Source organism: Cololabis saira, chromosome 3, assembly GCF_033807715.1.
Source record: "Cololabis saira isolate AMF1-May2022 chromosome 3, fColSai1.1, whole genome shotgun sequence".
In the NCBI taxonomy this organism is placed as follows: Eukaryota; Metazoa; Chordata; class Actinopteri; order Beloniformes; family Belonidae; genus Cololabis; species Cololabis saira.
The window spans coordinates 45,716,382-45,731,743 of NC_084589.1; the positions used below are offsets into that span (position 1 = coordinate 45,716,382).

The window sequence follows — 15,362 nt, forward strand, 5'->3', positions numbered from 1 at the left end:
TTCTCAGATGTAAATCACTTTGGATAAAAGTGTCTGCTAAATGACAGAAGTCGTAGTAAACCAGTGATGAAAAGAATGTTGTATGCATTTTGTTCTAATTACTTTCGTTGGTAAATGAAATACTTACTGTAACTGCGAGAAGGAACTATGTCATTTGTTCAGACTCCACTGCAGCCCTTCAGAGTTTGACTTCAAATAAAACAATAAGAGAAGATCTAGTGTTGGAAATATTAATGGTGTTGTGGAGGTTATGCAGAACTGGAATTACTGTGCAGTTTTGTTGGGTTCCTGCCCACATGGGTGTTGATGGCAATGAGAAAGCAGACAATATTGCTAAAAGAGCATTGAAATTGAGTAGTGAGGTAATTATGGAAATTCCTTTTGGTAAAGGTGAAGCAAAATCATGAATTAGAAAGGCAGTGAGGGATTCATGGCAGAAGGTGTGGGACAACGGTGTAAAAGGGAGATATTTTTATAACATACAGAAGTCAATTAACGTGAAGGTTTTCAAAGGAAAGTGTAGGAGAGAGGAAGTCATCATTTCTAGATTAAGATTAGGTCATACTAGTTTAAAATCAACTCTGTATTTAATGTCAAAGTCCGTGTGTGATAAATGTGATGAGTGTGATGTCACAGAGAATGTAGAGCATGTGATTCTTAAATGTGGCAAGTATGAGGTAGAAAGGAACGCTTTAAGAGACAGGATGTACGAGCTGGGACGGGAATGGAGTTTAGTAGGTTATTAGGGAGGAGTGAGGTGATGAGGGATTGTTATAAGGAAATCCTTGTCTTTCTTAAAGATGCAGGGATAGATAATACGATTTAATTGTGATTATCTTATTTTATTTTGGTATTTCCTTTTTTTCCCCCTTTAAGTTAGACTGTAACCTGGTGTAATAATGATCCTGATGTTACACACTCCGGTACAGCAGGTGGCGGTAGAACCTAATAACGTTGGTTGTGATCCGCCATTAAACCTAGAGAAGAAGAAGGAGAGGACGGTTCTGTTGTTTCCTTTCTTTTTCCTCTTCAACAATGTCTAAGGTGAATCATCTGAGAGAGTTTATCGGTCAGCGACTAACAGCAGCTGCTGTAGAAATATTGTCAGTGTTTGAAAAAAGCATCTTGGAGTATGAAGAAGAGCTCGACCGTCAGCGCAGACTGTTGGACCTCGCCTGGAAACCTGAAATCAGACTCCACAGAGTCGGTACGTAACCCTGGAAAGTTGAATGAATGAACACATGAGTATGACTCCTACAAGATCCCTTTGTTTCCAGTTAAAAGCCGTGGTGATGAAGCAAACCAACTAAATGGGAAACTCCCCAGCTCAAGCAGCTGCTGATGTGGGATTCGGAAACATCCCGAACTAACTTGTTGTTCTGTTTACTTGGTGCTGCCTTTCATGCTCCATTCACACTCTGGACCAGACTCATATTTCACACTTTACACTTAATCCTTTATTCTGTAGAAAAGATGCAGATCACAGTGGTTCCGTGTAGATTTTTTTAGAGCAAATTCATAGTGTAATAATTTTTGAAGAAGAATATATAAAAAAAAAAAGCTTTGTATAAATCCAGAAAGATTCCCAAAGCGTATTCATTATTATTGATTGCAGTGTTAATTTTCTCAACCAATTGAATTATAGCCATTTCTGTAGAAGGATTTTTCCTAAATCCATATTGGTGTTTATACAGTATATTACAGTCCTGCAAATGTTTCATCATTCTGTTATAGACCAATTTCTCCAGGATCTTTGAGAAACATGGGAGAACAGAAATGGGCCGGTAGTTACTAAATACACTATGGTCTCCAGATTTGTAAACAGGGACTACTTTGGCAATTTTGAGGTCATTGGGTATTATTCCAGTTTCTAGAGATTTGGTGAAAATATGGCCGCCTAATGGTCACACAGAGTAATGCACTTGTTTTCAAATATACTACATAGATGAAGGGGAAGACCGAAGGTTCAGGACAAAGTTTAAACGTCACAAATACAACCAAACAATCAACACTGGGAAACACTTTTGACTTGTTAAAATCCTGTCTTTTTGTCCCTTTTTGTAATTCCAGAACTCCCACAAGAAAAGGTTTGTAAGGTGGAGGAGGACGGGGTTTTCAGTGACCAGCACCTGGATAACCTGGAGAGGAGCTGCAGCCCGGACCAGGAGGAACCAGGGCATCCACAGACTACAGAACTGGAGGAAGACTCCAGCGGTCAGGAGATGAAGCACGAGGACGTAGAGGTGGATGTCTCATTGGTCAATGTCGCTGACCAGGACCCACACGGGGAAGAAGGTATTTTCTTGCAGCACTTGCAGGAAAGAGTTCAGTAAAAGTAGTAATTTAATGGATCACATGAAGATCCACACTGGTGAAAGGCCGTACCTGTGCAACACCTGCGACAAAACCTTTACTGAATCATCAGCTCTTAAACGGCACATAACCACGCACACGAACATTATTTTTGGAAGATTCTAGGTTTCAAAGTCAATAGAGTGTAATAATTTACCTTGTTGACTAATTAAGAAACATTTTGAGTGGATTTCTTTCCCTCAAAACACTCAGAAACACAGCCATGAAACCTTTTGCATAATGTTACACAGAGAACAACCTGCCATCAAGACATTTATGAAAATATCTATATTTTTCCGTTTTGCAGGTTTCTACTGAGGAAATGCCTCCAGAAGATTCTGGTGTTACAAAGTCTTCCTCCACAATTGAAGACTTGGAACAGGTGTATATTGATACTTTTAATAAACATTGTACATTATCTGACTATGAAATACTATTTTCTGAATGAATAGCAGCGGGGTGCAAAAAAGATTACTGTAGATTACTGTAGGCACACTGTGCTCGTAAATTATTTCTTCCAGTTCACACATTTCCATTTTTAGGGGCAAGTGAAATTCTCGCTCTGTAGAGCCCTGCAGTAACGTCACATTGGACGACCAAAACAGCCAAATCACTGACCAAGTGCAACACTATTAAAATATGCTCCGTTATCTCCATAGTAAAGCGATACCAAAATAATATGGAATATATCATATATATATATATATATATATATATAATCATTCAAAAAGGTGTACTTGAAAACAGGGTTTTGTTTCTGTAACTCATATTTGTTTGTATCTGTAACCGTAGTTTTGTAAACTTGTACATAGTAGTAGCTATTAAATATTTAGCTGTATGAAAGTGAGCTTGCAAGTGTCTGAATGCACAGACTTGTAAAACAGAGTTTGCACACATGTAGAAGTTTACGAAACTAAGCTTACAGATAAATGCTTGTACTTAAATGTACAAGTTTGCAAATCTATAGTTACAGGTACAAACATAAATGCACAGCTTTACAAAACTATGGTTACAGATACAAAACCCTGTTTTCAAGCACTCCTTTCTGAATGATACAATATTCCATAAAAAAGGTGCAACCAAATCATGTGCTGGTGCAACCAACTTTCTCAGTTGTCGCACCAGTGGACGAGTTAGTCTGGAGCCTGTGCAAGACATTTTTGACAGACCTTCTAAAGCTGTATTTCCACACTTATTTTTATCGTGTCACTTAATGGAAATGAACAAATGAACACAGGCAGACCACGGTGTTAATTTTGAACACGTCTGCTCTTGTTCTCTATCTAAGATGGACACGGAGAATCAGTTCTGCAGTCCAACTGAAATGGAGACAGTTGTCAACAGTGAGAGGGTAAGTTGAATGTAATGTAGACATTTGATGGAAATTTGTTTTTTTAATACTTTTAAGATAAACACATATGATTCTATGATCTTGTTCACGAGTGAGGGAACAATGGAGCGTGAGATTGACAGGCGGATCGGTGCAGCGTCCGCAGTAATGCGGTCGATGTACTGGACCGTCGTGGTAAAGAGGGAGCTGAGTCGAAAGGCGAAGCTCTCGATTTACCGGTCAATCTACGCCCCTACCCTCACCTATGGTCATGAACTTTGGGTAGTGACCGAAAGGACAAGATCGCGGATACAAGCGGCCGAGATGAGTTTCCTCCGCAGGGTGGCTGGACGCTCCCTTAGAGATAGGGTGAGGAGTTCGGTCACCCGGGAGGAGCTCGGAGTCGAGCCGCTACTCCTCCACATTGAGAGGAGTCAGCTGAGGTGGCTTGGGCATCTGTACCGGATGCCTCCTGGACGCCTCCCTAGGGAGGTGTTCCAGGCATGTCCCACCGGGAGGAGACCCCGGGGAAGACCCAGGACACGCTGGAGAGACTATGTCTCTCGGCTGGCCTGGGAACGCCTCGGACTCCCCCCGGAAGAGCTGGAGGAGGTGTCTGGGGTGAGGGAAGTCTGGGCATCCCTGCTGAGGCTGCTGCCCCCGCGACCCGGTAACGGATAAGCGGGAGAAGATGAGTGAGTGAGTGAGTGACATATGATTCTGAAATGTCTTGCTGCTCAAACTGTCTGGTAACAATAAATGTTACAATAAAAACATTCCAACAGTGTCAGAAACATAGCCTGGTGTGTGCAACTGTCTCCCCCTTGGACAAGTGTCTCCAGTGTGTGGGACCTGTGTCCTCCCTCAAGTGGCTTGGCTATAAATGCAGAGGTGAGATATTAAATGAATTGGCACTGTCTGGTGAAAGGTAGTAGGTGTATGTGCTGTGTTCTGTGGTACGATTAACCCCTCTATTAACACCTATGGAGAATGATCCTGGTACAGCATAGGCTACTGTACCTACTATTGTTTCAGTTGAACTATGGTGTCTTTATCAAATTGAAGACAGCTACCGTACTTTATTAGAGTGAGATTGATTGCAGTCTGTGTCATATATGTCATCTAGTTCAGATTACATAAAGATGTTTCATTCTGCCTTATTGGCACTGACCAGTTCTGCGAGGGTCGTACTGTAGGTTTTCCTCAATCCACCTTGTTCTCCACTTGGATGTCGAGGTCAAGGTCAAGGTTTACTTTATTAAGTAAAACTAAACTTAGATCTTTGGGTGTTGTACTGGATGACAAATTGACATGGAAAGCTCATATATCACATGTTAAAAAAAAGATTTCTAAGAGTATTTTTGTTCTGAACAAAGCAAAATATGTATTAGATTATAAGGCATTGCGAATTTTATATTGTTCACTTATTTTACCTTATTTCAATTACTGTGTGGAAGTCTGGGGCAACACATATACTAGCAATGTACATCCATTGTTTATCCAGCAGAAAAGAGCGGTGAGGATCATTCATAAAGCAAATTACAGAGAACACACCAACAGATTATTCATTAATTCAGGACTTATTAAATTTAAAGAAATAGTTGAGTTACAGACGTTATTAGTTATGCATAGGGCAAAAAGAAAATTATTACCAAGTAATCTACAGCAGTTGTTTGTTTTTTCAAATCCAGAAGATATAGAACATAGAAGGAAATATAATTTCAAACATCAGCATGCAAGGACCACTCTTAAGCAGATGTGTACATCGGTTGTGGGAGTAAAACTGTGGAACTCTCTACAAAAAAATTTAAAGGAATGCACAAATTCACTTGGGTTCAAAAAAATGTATGAAGATAAAATATTTAAGTTATATGATCATGAATAGACTGGGAATTAAGCAGTATTATTAATATCTGTGGTTGGTTCTATTTAAGTGTATATTTTTGTAAATATTGGTTACATTGGCTGTTCTTTTTGTTTTGGTATTTAATAAGGGGCAGGTAACATAAGACTTGTCTTCATCCGGCTCCTTTTCGGTCATGGGTGTGTAGATTGACCACCATGCACGAAACGAAATAAATAAATAAATAAAAATTAATCTCCCACGGGAGAAATTGGTCTCGGAGTAGAGGCCACAATGCTGCAGTACAGACAGACACACACAGATGGCACATTAACAACATCAAAAACATATATAGGGGGGGGGGGGGCGGCATTCCCATGATCTTCCCTGCCGTTTTGACCAGGCTAACAATCTGGGATTTAGATTTGACCGCTAGGTTCCCAAACCAGCTGGTGATGCCATCGCGTACGATGGACTCTATCGTCGCTCTATAAAAAATCAGCATGATGTTTTTGCAGACCCCAAACACTCTGAGCCTGCGTAAAAAATTGAGGCGCTGGTGGAGCTTAAAGGCTGAATTATGCTTCTGCGTCAAAATGGCGCCGTGCCTACGGCGTGTGGTTTGGATCGACGCAGAGGACACACCGTCACATGCGCCGTCACTGACGTGTACCTCCCGAAAATTGTAACTACGCGTCGAGGAGACGCAGACCACACGCAGACCGAGAGGGCTGTGATTGGTTCGTTTGAAAGCGAAGCATTTCCGGTTTCCGGTTTGAAGCAGTAGTGAACTTTCAGGGCTCTTTTCTTCGTTTTATGTGTGATTTTTTTTTTTTTGGATTTTGTTTTTTGCACAATAGTTATCCTTATTTCTTTGATTCACTGTGACCGGAAAAAGTCAGATAAACCATTCAGAAAAAGATCGCTAACTAGTGGCCGCGGGGGGTACTGCACCGCGACCAAATGGAGAGACGGAGAAGTCCGAAGGGTTCAGGACGGCGTCACGGCTGCGGCGTGTGCTCTGCGTTGGTGTGATGCAGAACCATAATTCAGCCTTAACACAGACATTTGTCACATACGTGCTCCAATTAAGATCCTTGTCAATATGGACGCCCGGGTATTTATAGGACGTGACCTGCTTGATGTTATGGCCATGTATGATAGTTGTGCTGTGATCCCCAACTGACTTTGGGTCCACCACAATCTCCTCGGTTTTCTTAATATTGATCTGCAGGTGGTGTTCATCACACCAGCCCACAAACCTGTCCACTCCAGCTGTATGGCTGCTGATGTCGGAGCTGCTTGTAAGTAAGCTGAGGATGACAGTATCATCAGAGAATTTGACCACATATTGGTCGGGTTGGGAGCTGACACAGTCATTTGTGTACAGAGTAAACAGAAAGGAGGAACTGACAGATCCCTGGGGGGCCCCAGTGCTGCTTACTGTTGTGTCTGAAAGTGCAGAGTTGAATCTCACCTGTTGTGGCCTGTCTGATAAAAATGAGAAATACCACTTAGTTAAATAGGGATTTACGTTCAACTTAACTAATTTTCTAAGAAGGATGTCTGGATGGATTGTGTTAAAAGCAGAGCTAAAATCAATGAAGAGCAGTCTGGCATATGCAGCTGGACTCTCAAGATGCTTCAACATAAAGTGCAATAAAGTAGAGGCCGCGTCACTGGTGCTGCGGTCTCTAGTATACGCAAACTGAAACTGATCTAGAGATGGCTGCACCTCCCTTCGGAGCTCCTCTGTTACAATCCTCTCTAGTGACTTTACTACATTTGAGGTTAGGGCCATTATTCTCTAGGGGGATGGGCTTTCTTGGGGACTGGGATTATGATCGACTTTTTCCAGAGCTCTGGCACAGTGTGTGTATCCATAGAGAGCTGGAAAAGGCGATGCAAGGCTGGTGTGAGCTCCTCAGCAAAGGATTTTAAAAGAAAAGCAGACATGCCGTCTGGTCCTGTCGCTTTATTAGTGCGTATGGTTTTAAAAACCTTGGTCACAGAGTCTTGGTCTATAACCATTCTGTCATCACCCCCATTAAAAGTTATTGCATTTGAAATATCACTGTATTCTTTAGAGGTGTCTGTCTCAAAGCGCATAAAGAAGTCATTCCGTTCATTTTCCCTCACGCTTTCGTTGTGGGCAGCCATGGGCTTCTTTTTCTGAGTTTACATCCCTATCCGAGCGTATATGTGAAAACCCATCGATCTGTATAAAACTGTCCGGCACGTCATTTCGGAACCATGTTTCAGTGAAAACCATTAAGCCAGACTCACGGTATTCGTAGTAAGCTCCGGCATGGGAGCGTAGTTCATCCAGCTTGTTTTTCAATGAACGAGCATTGCAGAGTAGTATCGGAGGCAGTAGAAGTTTGGTGGCTCTCCGAGCCCGCTGCCTGACGCCGCCTCTCTTGCCCCGCTTCCTGGCCTTCCAAACAAGGCGAGATGCCGGTCCGGGTTGCCTCAATAGCTCCCTGGGGATGTTGCTCAGCAGGTTTGGCGGTGGTGACACTCCGCATTCCCGCAGGTGTAGAAGCTCGCTCCCGCTGTATGACAGCTGATCAGCGAGCGCACACCCGGCAGCCCAGCCAGACAGGAATAACCATGCCACCAGCAGCCACTCCAATCTCCTCCAGTTCAGCACATTTGGACGCAGCTTGCAGTTCAGACCAGCACTCTTGTCAAGTGCATGTTGTGCCAGCCGATTCAAAACAATAAACAGAACAATAAACGGAGACGCCACAGACATCCATACAAAATGCAGCAGGAGCCCTCCTCCATGTCGCCAGCAGAGCAGCGCCATCAGCTGATCGACTGACAGCTGATCAGTCGATCAGCTCAAATGTGCGAACATTTACATCAATAAGTTTCAGTGAGGTGCTCAAACTCGTAGTCTTTCACTTTATTTTTTTAAATCAGTCACATATGCATCAACAGTCTCTGATTTTCCTTGCACTTGAATAAAGAACAGGAGCCTCAAATACGTCACATTTTTCCTTGGTTCACAATGTTGGCGGAAAACTTCTTTCAATGTATCATAGTCATCTACGTCTTCATCAAAGTCAAAAGTGTTATATACCGTTTAATTGCTTCGTCCCCAGCCACATATAGGAACGTGGCTCTTTTCACTGAATCAGACTTTTCGTCGATTCCGCTGGCGACAAGAAACAGTTAAAATCTCTGGATCCGGACTCCAATTTTCTGCTAGATTTCCTACAGTCACAGTGCCCCCTAATGGTCACACAGAGTAATGCACTTGTTTTCAAATATACACGAATCCAGCAAAACCCGAAAGTCGAGCGGCCGCCATTACTGCGGTGGCGGCTCCGCTCCTCCGCTCCTCCGCTCCAGCCCATAGACATATATACGTATATAGATCCATGCTCCGCTCCCATGGATCTATTACTCCGCTCCCTGCCAGGCTCTCTTAATGTATTTGTATCATCGGAAAACTCCTGTCCCGGTCACGTGCATTTGTTTTGATAGTGAATGAAGACGGGATGGACTTTCAAAACTACTTTTCTGTTTCACCAAGTGAACAGACGGAACGCAAAAAAAAGATGTTAAACTGCTGGAAAGGAACTGGAATTTACCGGGATACCTTAAACAAGGAAGCCAGGGAGCGGTATATGGAGAAAATAATGATTATTAACGGTCTGGATCCATATGAAATCACTACTAAAGAACTCTCCGATGAGGATTTACTGCCGCAGTTCTGCACAACCCACATCTTACTACCTTGTTTAGGAGTGTTTGGCAGCTGCTTTGGTAAATGTTTGACTCGCCATGTGTTTCAATAAATTTGTATAATAGTACAACATACAGTACATCTTTTTTATTACTCTTACTTCTCTTTTCTTTTTTTTTACCGCTATATTATGCTGAAGAGGCTCCGAGGCGTGAGCAATATTTTTCTTTTCCTCGTGAGATTATTTTTTTCCTCTGCAGCTACAAATAGAGTTGATATTTTTTCCTCAACAAACTAGTTTTATCTGAAGATTGGGGTTATGTATGTATGTATTCTGTATCATCCGGAGCTGAGATAGTTCTGCCCTTCAATTAGAGACCTGTAATTGCGTTTTATTTGGTCATCGGACGCCAGGCGATCAATAAAATATTCTTGGATACCTAAAATAAAACAAAACATAAACAGGTGTTGTTGTTGTTGTTTTTTTAATGACGTAGCCTTTCCATAATGATTACATTTCGCGCTGCTAACGTCACACGTAACGTATGCTATATTACAGTGTTTAATCATACACTCCCTTATCTCCCTATTCCTCTATTCTTTCCTGCTTATCGCTCAAACAAATCATTATTTATAAATTAACATCAGCATTAATTTAAGATACCTTCATTATTTATGGAAGGCCACTGTCTAACATCATCAATCCAGCTATAATGATGCTGTAGAGCGTCAGGTTACAATAACAGCGCTGCGGTGGCAGATTGACACCTGCCACCGCAGCAATGGCGCCGCCGCAAGATGGCGGCACACACAAACCGGTCGCCGGATTCGTGTATACTACATAGCTGAAGGGGAAGACAGAAGGTTCAGGACAGACTTTAAACCTCACAAATACAACCAAACCAAGCTGCCCCCGCGACCCGGGAACGGATAAAGCGGCAGACGATGGATGGATGGATGGATGGATGGATGGATGGATCAACCTGAAATGCAATAACTTTATTCCTCAACTGTCTCGATACCAACGCAGTAACACAAGAGTACAGTCACAGTGCCACCTAATGGTCACACAGAGTAATGCACTTGTTTTCAAATATACTACATAGATGAAGGGGAAGACAGAAGGTTCAGGACAAAGTTTAAACCTCACAAATACAACCAAACAATCAACACTGGGAAGCACTTTTGACTTGTTAAAATCCTATCCTTTTGTCCCTTTTTGTAATTCCAGACCCCCCACAAGAGAATGTTTGTAAGGTGGAGGAGGACGGGGTTTTCAGTGACCAGCACCTGGATAACCTGGAGAGGAGCTGCAGCCCGGACCAGGAGGAACCAGGGCATCCACAGACTACAGAACTGGAGGAAGACTCCAGCGGTCAGGAGATGAAGCACGAGGACGTAGAGGTGGATGTCTCATTGGTCAATGTCGCTGATGTGAAAGTTGAAAATGGTGAACCAGGACCAAACTGTGGCCAGCTGCTGTTGCACACTTCTCCTGAAGCTCAAAACAAAGATGAGGAAGGGACTGAAAGTTTACGCTCAGACTCCAGTAAAACTGCAGATCCGGAGCCAATGAGACGACACGGTGACCACGAAGATGCTGCTGTCCCGTCAGACAGCAACTGTAAATCAAAGCTGACCAGGACCCACACGGGGAAGAAGGCGTTTTCTTGCAGCACTTGCAGGAAACAGTTCAGTAAAGGTTGTAATTTAATGGATCACGTGAAGATCCACACTGGCGAAAGGCCATACCTGTGCAACACCTGCGGAAAAACCTTTACTACATTATCAAATCTTAAACGGCACATAACCACACACACGGGCGAGAAGCCCTACATGTGCAAAACATGTGGAAAAAGTTACACAGATCGTTCCGGCCTGCTGGTTCACTCGAGGACCCACACCGGCGAAAAGCCATACCTGTGCAACACTTGCAGCAAAACCTTTACTAAATCATCACATCTTAAAAGCCACATATACACGCACACGGGCGAGAAGCCCTACATCTGCAAAACATGTGGAAAAAGTTACACAGAACGTTCAACCCTGGTGATTCACTCGAGGATCCACACGGGCGAAAGGCCGTACCTGTGCAACACCTGCAACAAAACCTTTACTCAATTATCATCTCTTAAACAGCACATAACCACGCACATGGACGAGAAGCCGTATTTGTGCAAGACGTGCAACAAAGGTTTTAGCCGCAGAATTGATTTGCTGAGTCACATGAAAATTCACCCGGAGGAGAAGTCTGGTGACTCGTGACAAATGAAGCTCATGTGGGAGTGAGGGGGGCAGGGTAATGGCCCCTTTTGGGCGGGGGAGAAGGTTCGTCCCTCAAGACTCCTCTCCCTGGCCCTCCCCCTTTTCAACCTTTCCCCGACCCTGCACCCCAACCTGGGACTTGATGATTGGGCCGGAGCTTCGGGAGCTGCGTGCTGGCCTGCGGTCCCCACCCCTGGTCATCCCGTTGCTGCTTTCACCTGCCTGCTATGCTGTTGCCGTCCCTGACCCACCAGTCTGGCCCTCGGCAGGAGGGTCCCCCCTTACAAGCCTGGTCCTGCTCAAGGTTTCTTCCCTCCTAAAGGGGAGTTTTTCCTTGCCACTGTTTGGCTTAAGGTTTTTCTCCCACTAGGGGAGTTTTTACCTGCCATTGTTTATGTAATAACTGCTCGGGGGTCATGTTCTGGGTATGGGTCTCTGGAAAGCGTCTAGAGACAACTTTTGTTGTATTAGACGCTATATAGATCAAATTGAATTGAATTGAAATTGAATGTTGTAGTCCTCCGGGGGCAGCTGTCCACTCCTGTCTGACCCACAGAAGAAGAACCCGCAGAAGTCCAACCACCACCTCCTGTGGCTGATGAGACTAATCCCCTCCCCACAAGGGTTGCAGGTTCAACCCGGATTTATGCTTCTCCGTCAACTTGACGCAGAGGGAACGATGTGGTCGTGTACTTTTTTTTAAAGTTCTGCATTGAGTTTTTTTGAATCCCTGTTCCTTCTTAAAACTGTGTTATTTGTTGCTGTTGGTAACTTGCCGTCTCCACGGTGCAAATAAAGAGCCGTTAGTATTTGCTGAAGTTTCTTTAAAACTAACAGTTTATTTCGTTCATCTACAAAGCCTCTCTCACACGTTCTTTTTCCCGTCTGTTTCTTCTTCACTCACATTCTCTTTGTAAAGTTAATCTGCAGCTCCATGTTGTTAAACTCTCTCCATCTACTGCGTTCAGAGGTTAGTCCAAGTGTGATATATTTACATGTTCAGTTTTTACAACGTTCCACTGAAAAACATGAAGAAACTTCAGAGAAACAAGGACAAAAGAAGTAACGCAACCATCAACACGTCAGAAACAGAACAGCCAACCATCTGTCACCATTTTATAAACTTTAATATCTGCAGCATTAAACAAAAAACCTTGAAGATTTCAGAAGTCAGTGCAGTCAGATACGGTTTGCTTTTATTTCCCCTAAAATGTTTTTATGATTTAGAAAACAAGAACATTTGGTTTGCAAATGAATGAGGAAATGAGTGTGATGTGGGATACACATCACGATACTTGAGTCACGATACAATACGACATTGTGGTATCCAAATTAGTTCGCTGAAAACTGTAAAAGGCTTTATACATTTTAAAATCTGAGCTGCACGTACATCAGATTATCGTGATAATTCATCGGACAAACTAAGTCAAAACAACTCAATTCAAATGATCCATGCTGTGTTGTGTACGTTTTTCACATTATTTAAATAATATGAAATTAACAGTATTATTTAATCACATGTATAAAATCAAGTTGTACTAGATTTACAACTCGTCTGACACATGATTTATTCTAAAGCTGATGTTGAGATCCGTGTTGAAGCTGCAGATCTGCAGGTTGGAGAGCAGGAAGAAGAGGGAGGATCGTCGGGATCAGATTCCAGGAAGAGGACACACTTTGGATTTAACCCTTTTATATCAGACATCCGTTTAGAAGTAAATGTGTTTTTACCTCAACTCATATTTAGTCAGAAATAATCATGAAAATGTAATTAAGTTTTCGTTTTAGATGGATGAATCATTTTGTTTATAATTCTGAAATATGTGGAAATATTATAAATATCTCCATATGTAGAAAGAGCAGCAGTGCCCCCTGGTGGTGAGTTATAAAAGCTCAACATAAACCCAAGAGTGAACAATCTATCGTAATAATAATAAAAACAAAAAAGACTTTACACTGCAAAAACTCAAAATCTTAACAAGAATATTTGTTTTATTTCCAGTTAAAATGTCTCATTTTTGGTAAAAAAAAATCTCATTACACTTAAAACAAGACTCATCGTTGGAAAAAACAACAATTTTCACCTGTTTCAAGTAGATTTTCACTTAAAATAAGTATAAAATAAGTGCAAAAAACTGCCAGTGGAACAAGATTTTTTTGTTTGTAATGAGAAGATAAATCTTGTCCCACTGGCAGATTTTTCTACTTATTTCAAGTGAAAATTTACTTGAAACAGGTGAAAATTGTCAAATAAGTTATTTTTCTGGTAATGACTCTTGTTTTAAGTGTAATGAGATTTTCTGACTTAAAATGAGACATTTTAACTAGAAATAAGACAAATATTCTTGTTAAGATTTTGAGTTTTTGCAGTGTAGTTCAGCAACAAGAGGAAAGTTGTCAGTGACGCAGATTATTGGTACAGCGTGATCAGTACAACCAGCATTTAGCTCAAAAAACAATAGGAGCTCTCCAGGGTTCTGATGGATCTCTCCGGGGTTCTGATGGAACTCTCCATGGTTCTGATGGAGCTCTCCGGCGTTCTGATGGAGCTCTCCAGGGTTCTGATGGAGCTCTCCAGGGTTCTGATGGATCTCTCCGGGGTTCTGATGGAGCTCTCCGGGGTTCTGATGGAACTCTCCATGGTTCTGATGGAGCTCTCCAGGGTTCTGACAGTCTCCTGAAGAGGGTGGGAGACATTGTCCATGATGGAGGACAGCTTAGCCACCATCCTCCTCTCCCCCACCACCTCCACCGGGTCCAGACTGCAGCCCAGGACAGAGCCGGCTTTCCTCACCACCTTGTCCAGTCTCTTCCTCTCTGCTGCAGTGATGCTGCTGCTCCAGCAGACACACCATAAAAGATGGCCGGAACACGTGAGCAATGGCCGGAACACGTGAGCAGTGATTCCCATCCTGCTAAAGCCATCCTGGAGGACTGTTGGGAACATAATAAATCAAATATTATGAGTTTTGGGTGGGTAGGAAACATAAAAGCAGTACAAGCAGGTTTAGGTCATATACACTTCAGTCCGACAGTCCCATATTCATGTACTCCTCCCTGGGTATTCATAGAACCGTCAGTAAACTTTGACATACAGCAACAATTGAAGAAAAGGAAGAGGCAGATTTCCGAGGGAAGGGTAGCTAAAAGTTATCTGGAACAACACTTTTCAGACTAAATATTAATTTTCACTGATGGGTCAAAGGACCCTGATACTGGAAGAACAGGAGCTGCAGTTTTCATTCCACACTACAAAACACATATCAAGAAAAGAACCACAGACCATTTATCAGTATACACAGTTGAACTTGCAGCTATCATTTTAGGCTTGGAATGGATAGAAGAAAACAACCATAACAAAACAGCAATAGCATCAGACAGTTGGGCAGCTCTTACAAGTATTAAAACCATGAAGTCATGTAGGCAAGATCTCATATATAAAATACATAATCTACTTCACAGAATGCACAAGAGGGGGTTGACAGTTTGCTTCATTTGGGTTCCTGCCCATGTAGGGATAGAAGGGAATGAAGGAGTGGATATTCTGGCCAAACAAACACTCAAATCACTCACTGTAGATACAGAAATTCCATTATGTAGGGCAGAGGGTAAATCAATAATCAAGAAACATGTGGGGAAAGTGCGGCAAGAATACTGGGACATCCAGGACACGGGAAGACACATTTACAATATACAGAAAACAGTTGGAGTGGGAAGAAGGAGGGGCAGGAACCGGAGGGAAGAGGCAATCATTACACGACTCAGGATAGGCCACACAGGACTGAACAATACACTGCACAAAATAGGAAAACCCCCTGATGGCAGATGTGAGCAATGTGGGCAGGCTGAATGTGTTCAGCATGTGTTGTTGGATT

At 42.6% G+C, this 15,362-nt stretch overlaps 1 protein-coding gene across 1 annotated transcript; it reads left to right on the forward strand.

Annotated features, from left to right (window-relative positions):
- The first annotated feature begins 2,075 nt into the window (after positions 1–2,075).
- Positions 2,076–12,283, forward strand: LOC133440405 (zinc finger protein 391-like). The gene is made up of 5 exons (XM_061717665.1): positions 2,076–2,295; positions 2,660–2,734; positions 3,641–3,703; positions 4,468–4,573; positions 10,454–12,283. Exons 1-5 carry the CDS (start codon positions 2,248–2,250, stop codon positions 11,485–11,487), a joined length of 1,326 nt encoding a protein of 441 aa, XP_061573649.1. The 5' UTR covers positions 2,076–2,247; the 3' UTR covers positions 11,488–12,283.
- The last annotated feature ends 3,079 nt before the right edge of the window (positions 12,284–15,362 follow it).

Excerpts from the sequence above, each read along its gene's own strand:
- LOC133440405 (XM_061717665.1), top strand. The coding sequence starts at position 2,248 with ATGTCTCATTGGTCAATGTCGCTGACCAGGACCCACACGGGGAAGAAG. Across the intron at positions 2,296-2,659 it reads GGACCCACACGGGGAAGAAG|GTTTCTACTGAGGAAATGCC; the intron begins GTATTTTCTTGC and ends TCCGTTTTGCAG. Across the intron at positions 4,574-10,453 it reads GCTTGGCTATAAATGCAGAG|ACCCCCCACAAGAGAATGTT; the intron begins GTGAGATATTAA and ends TTGTAATTCCAG.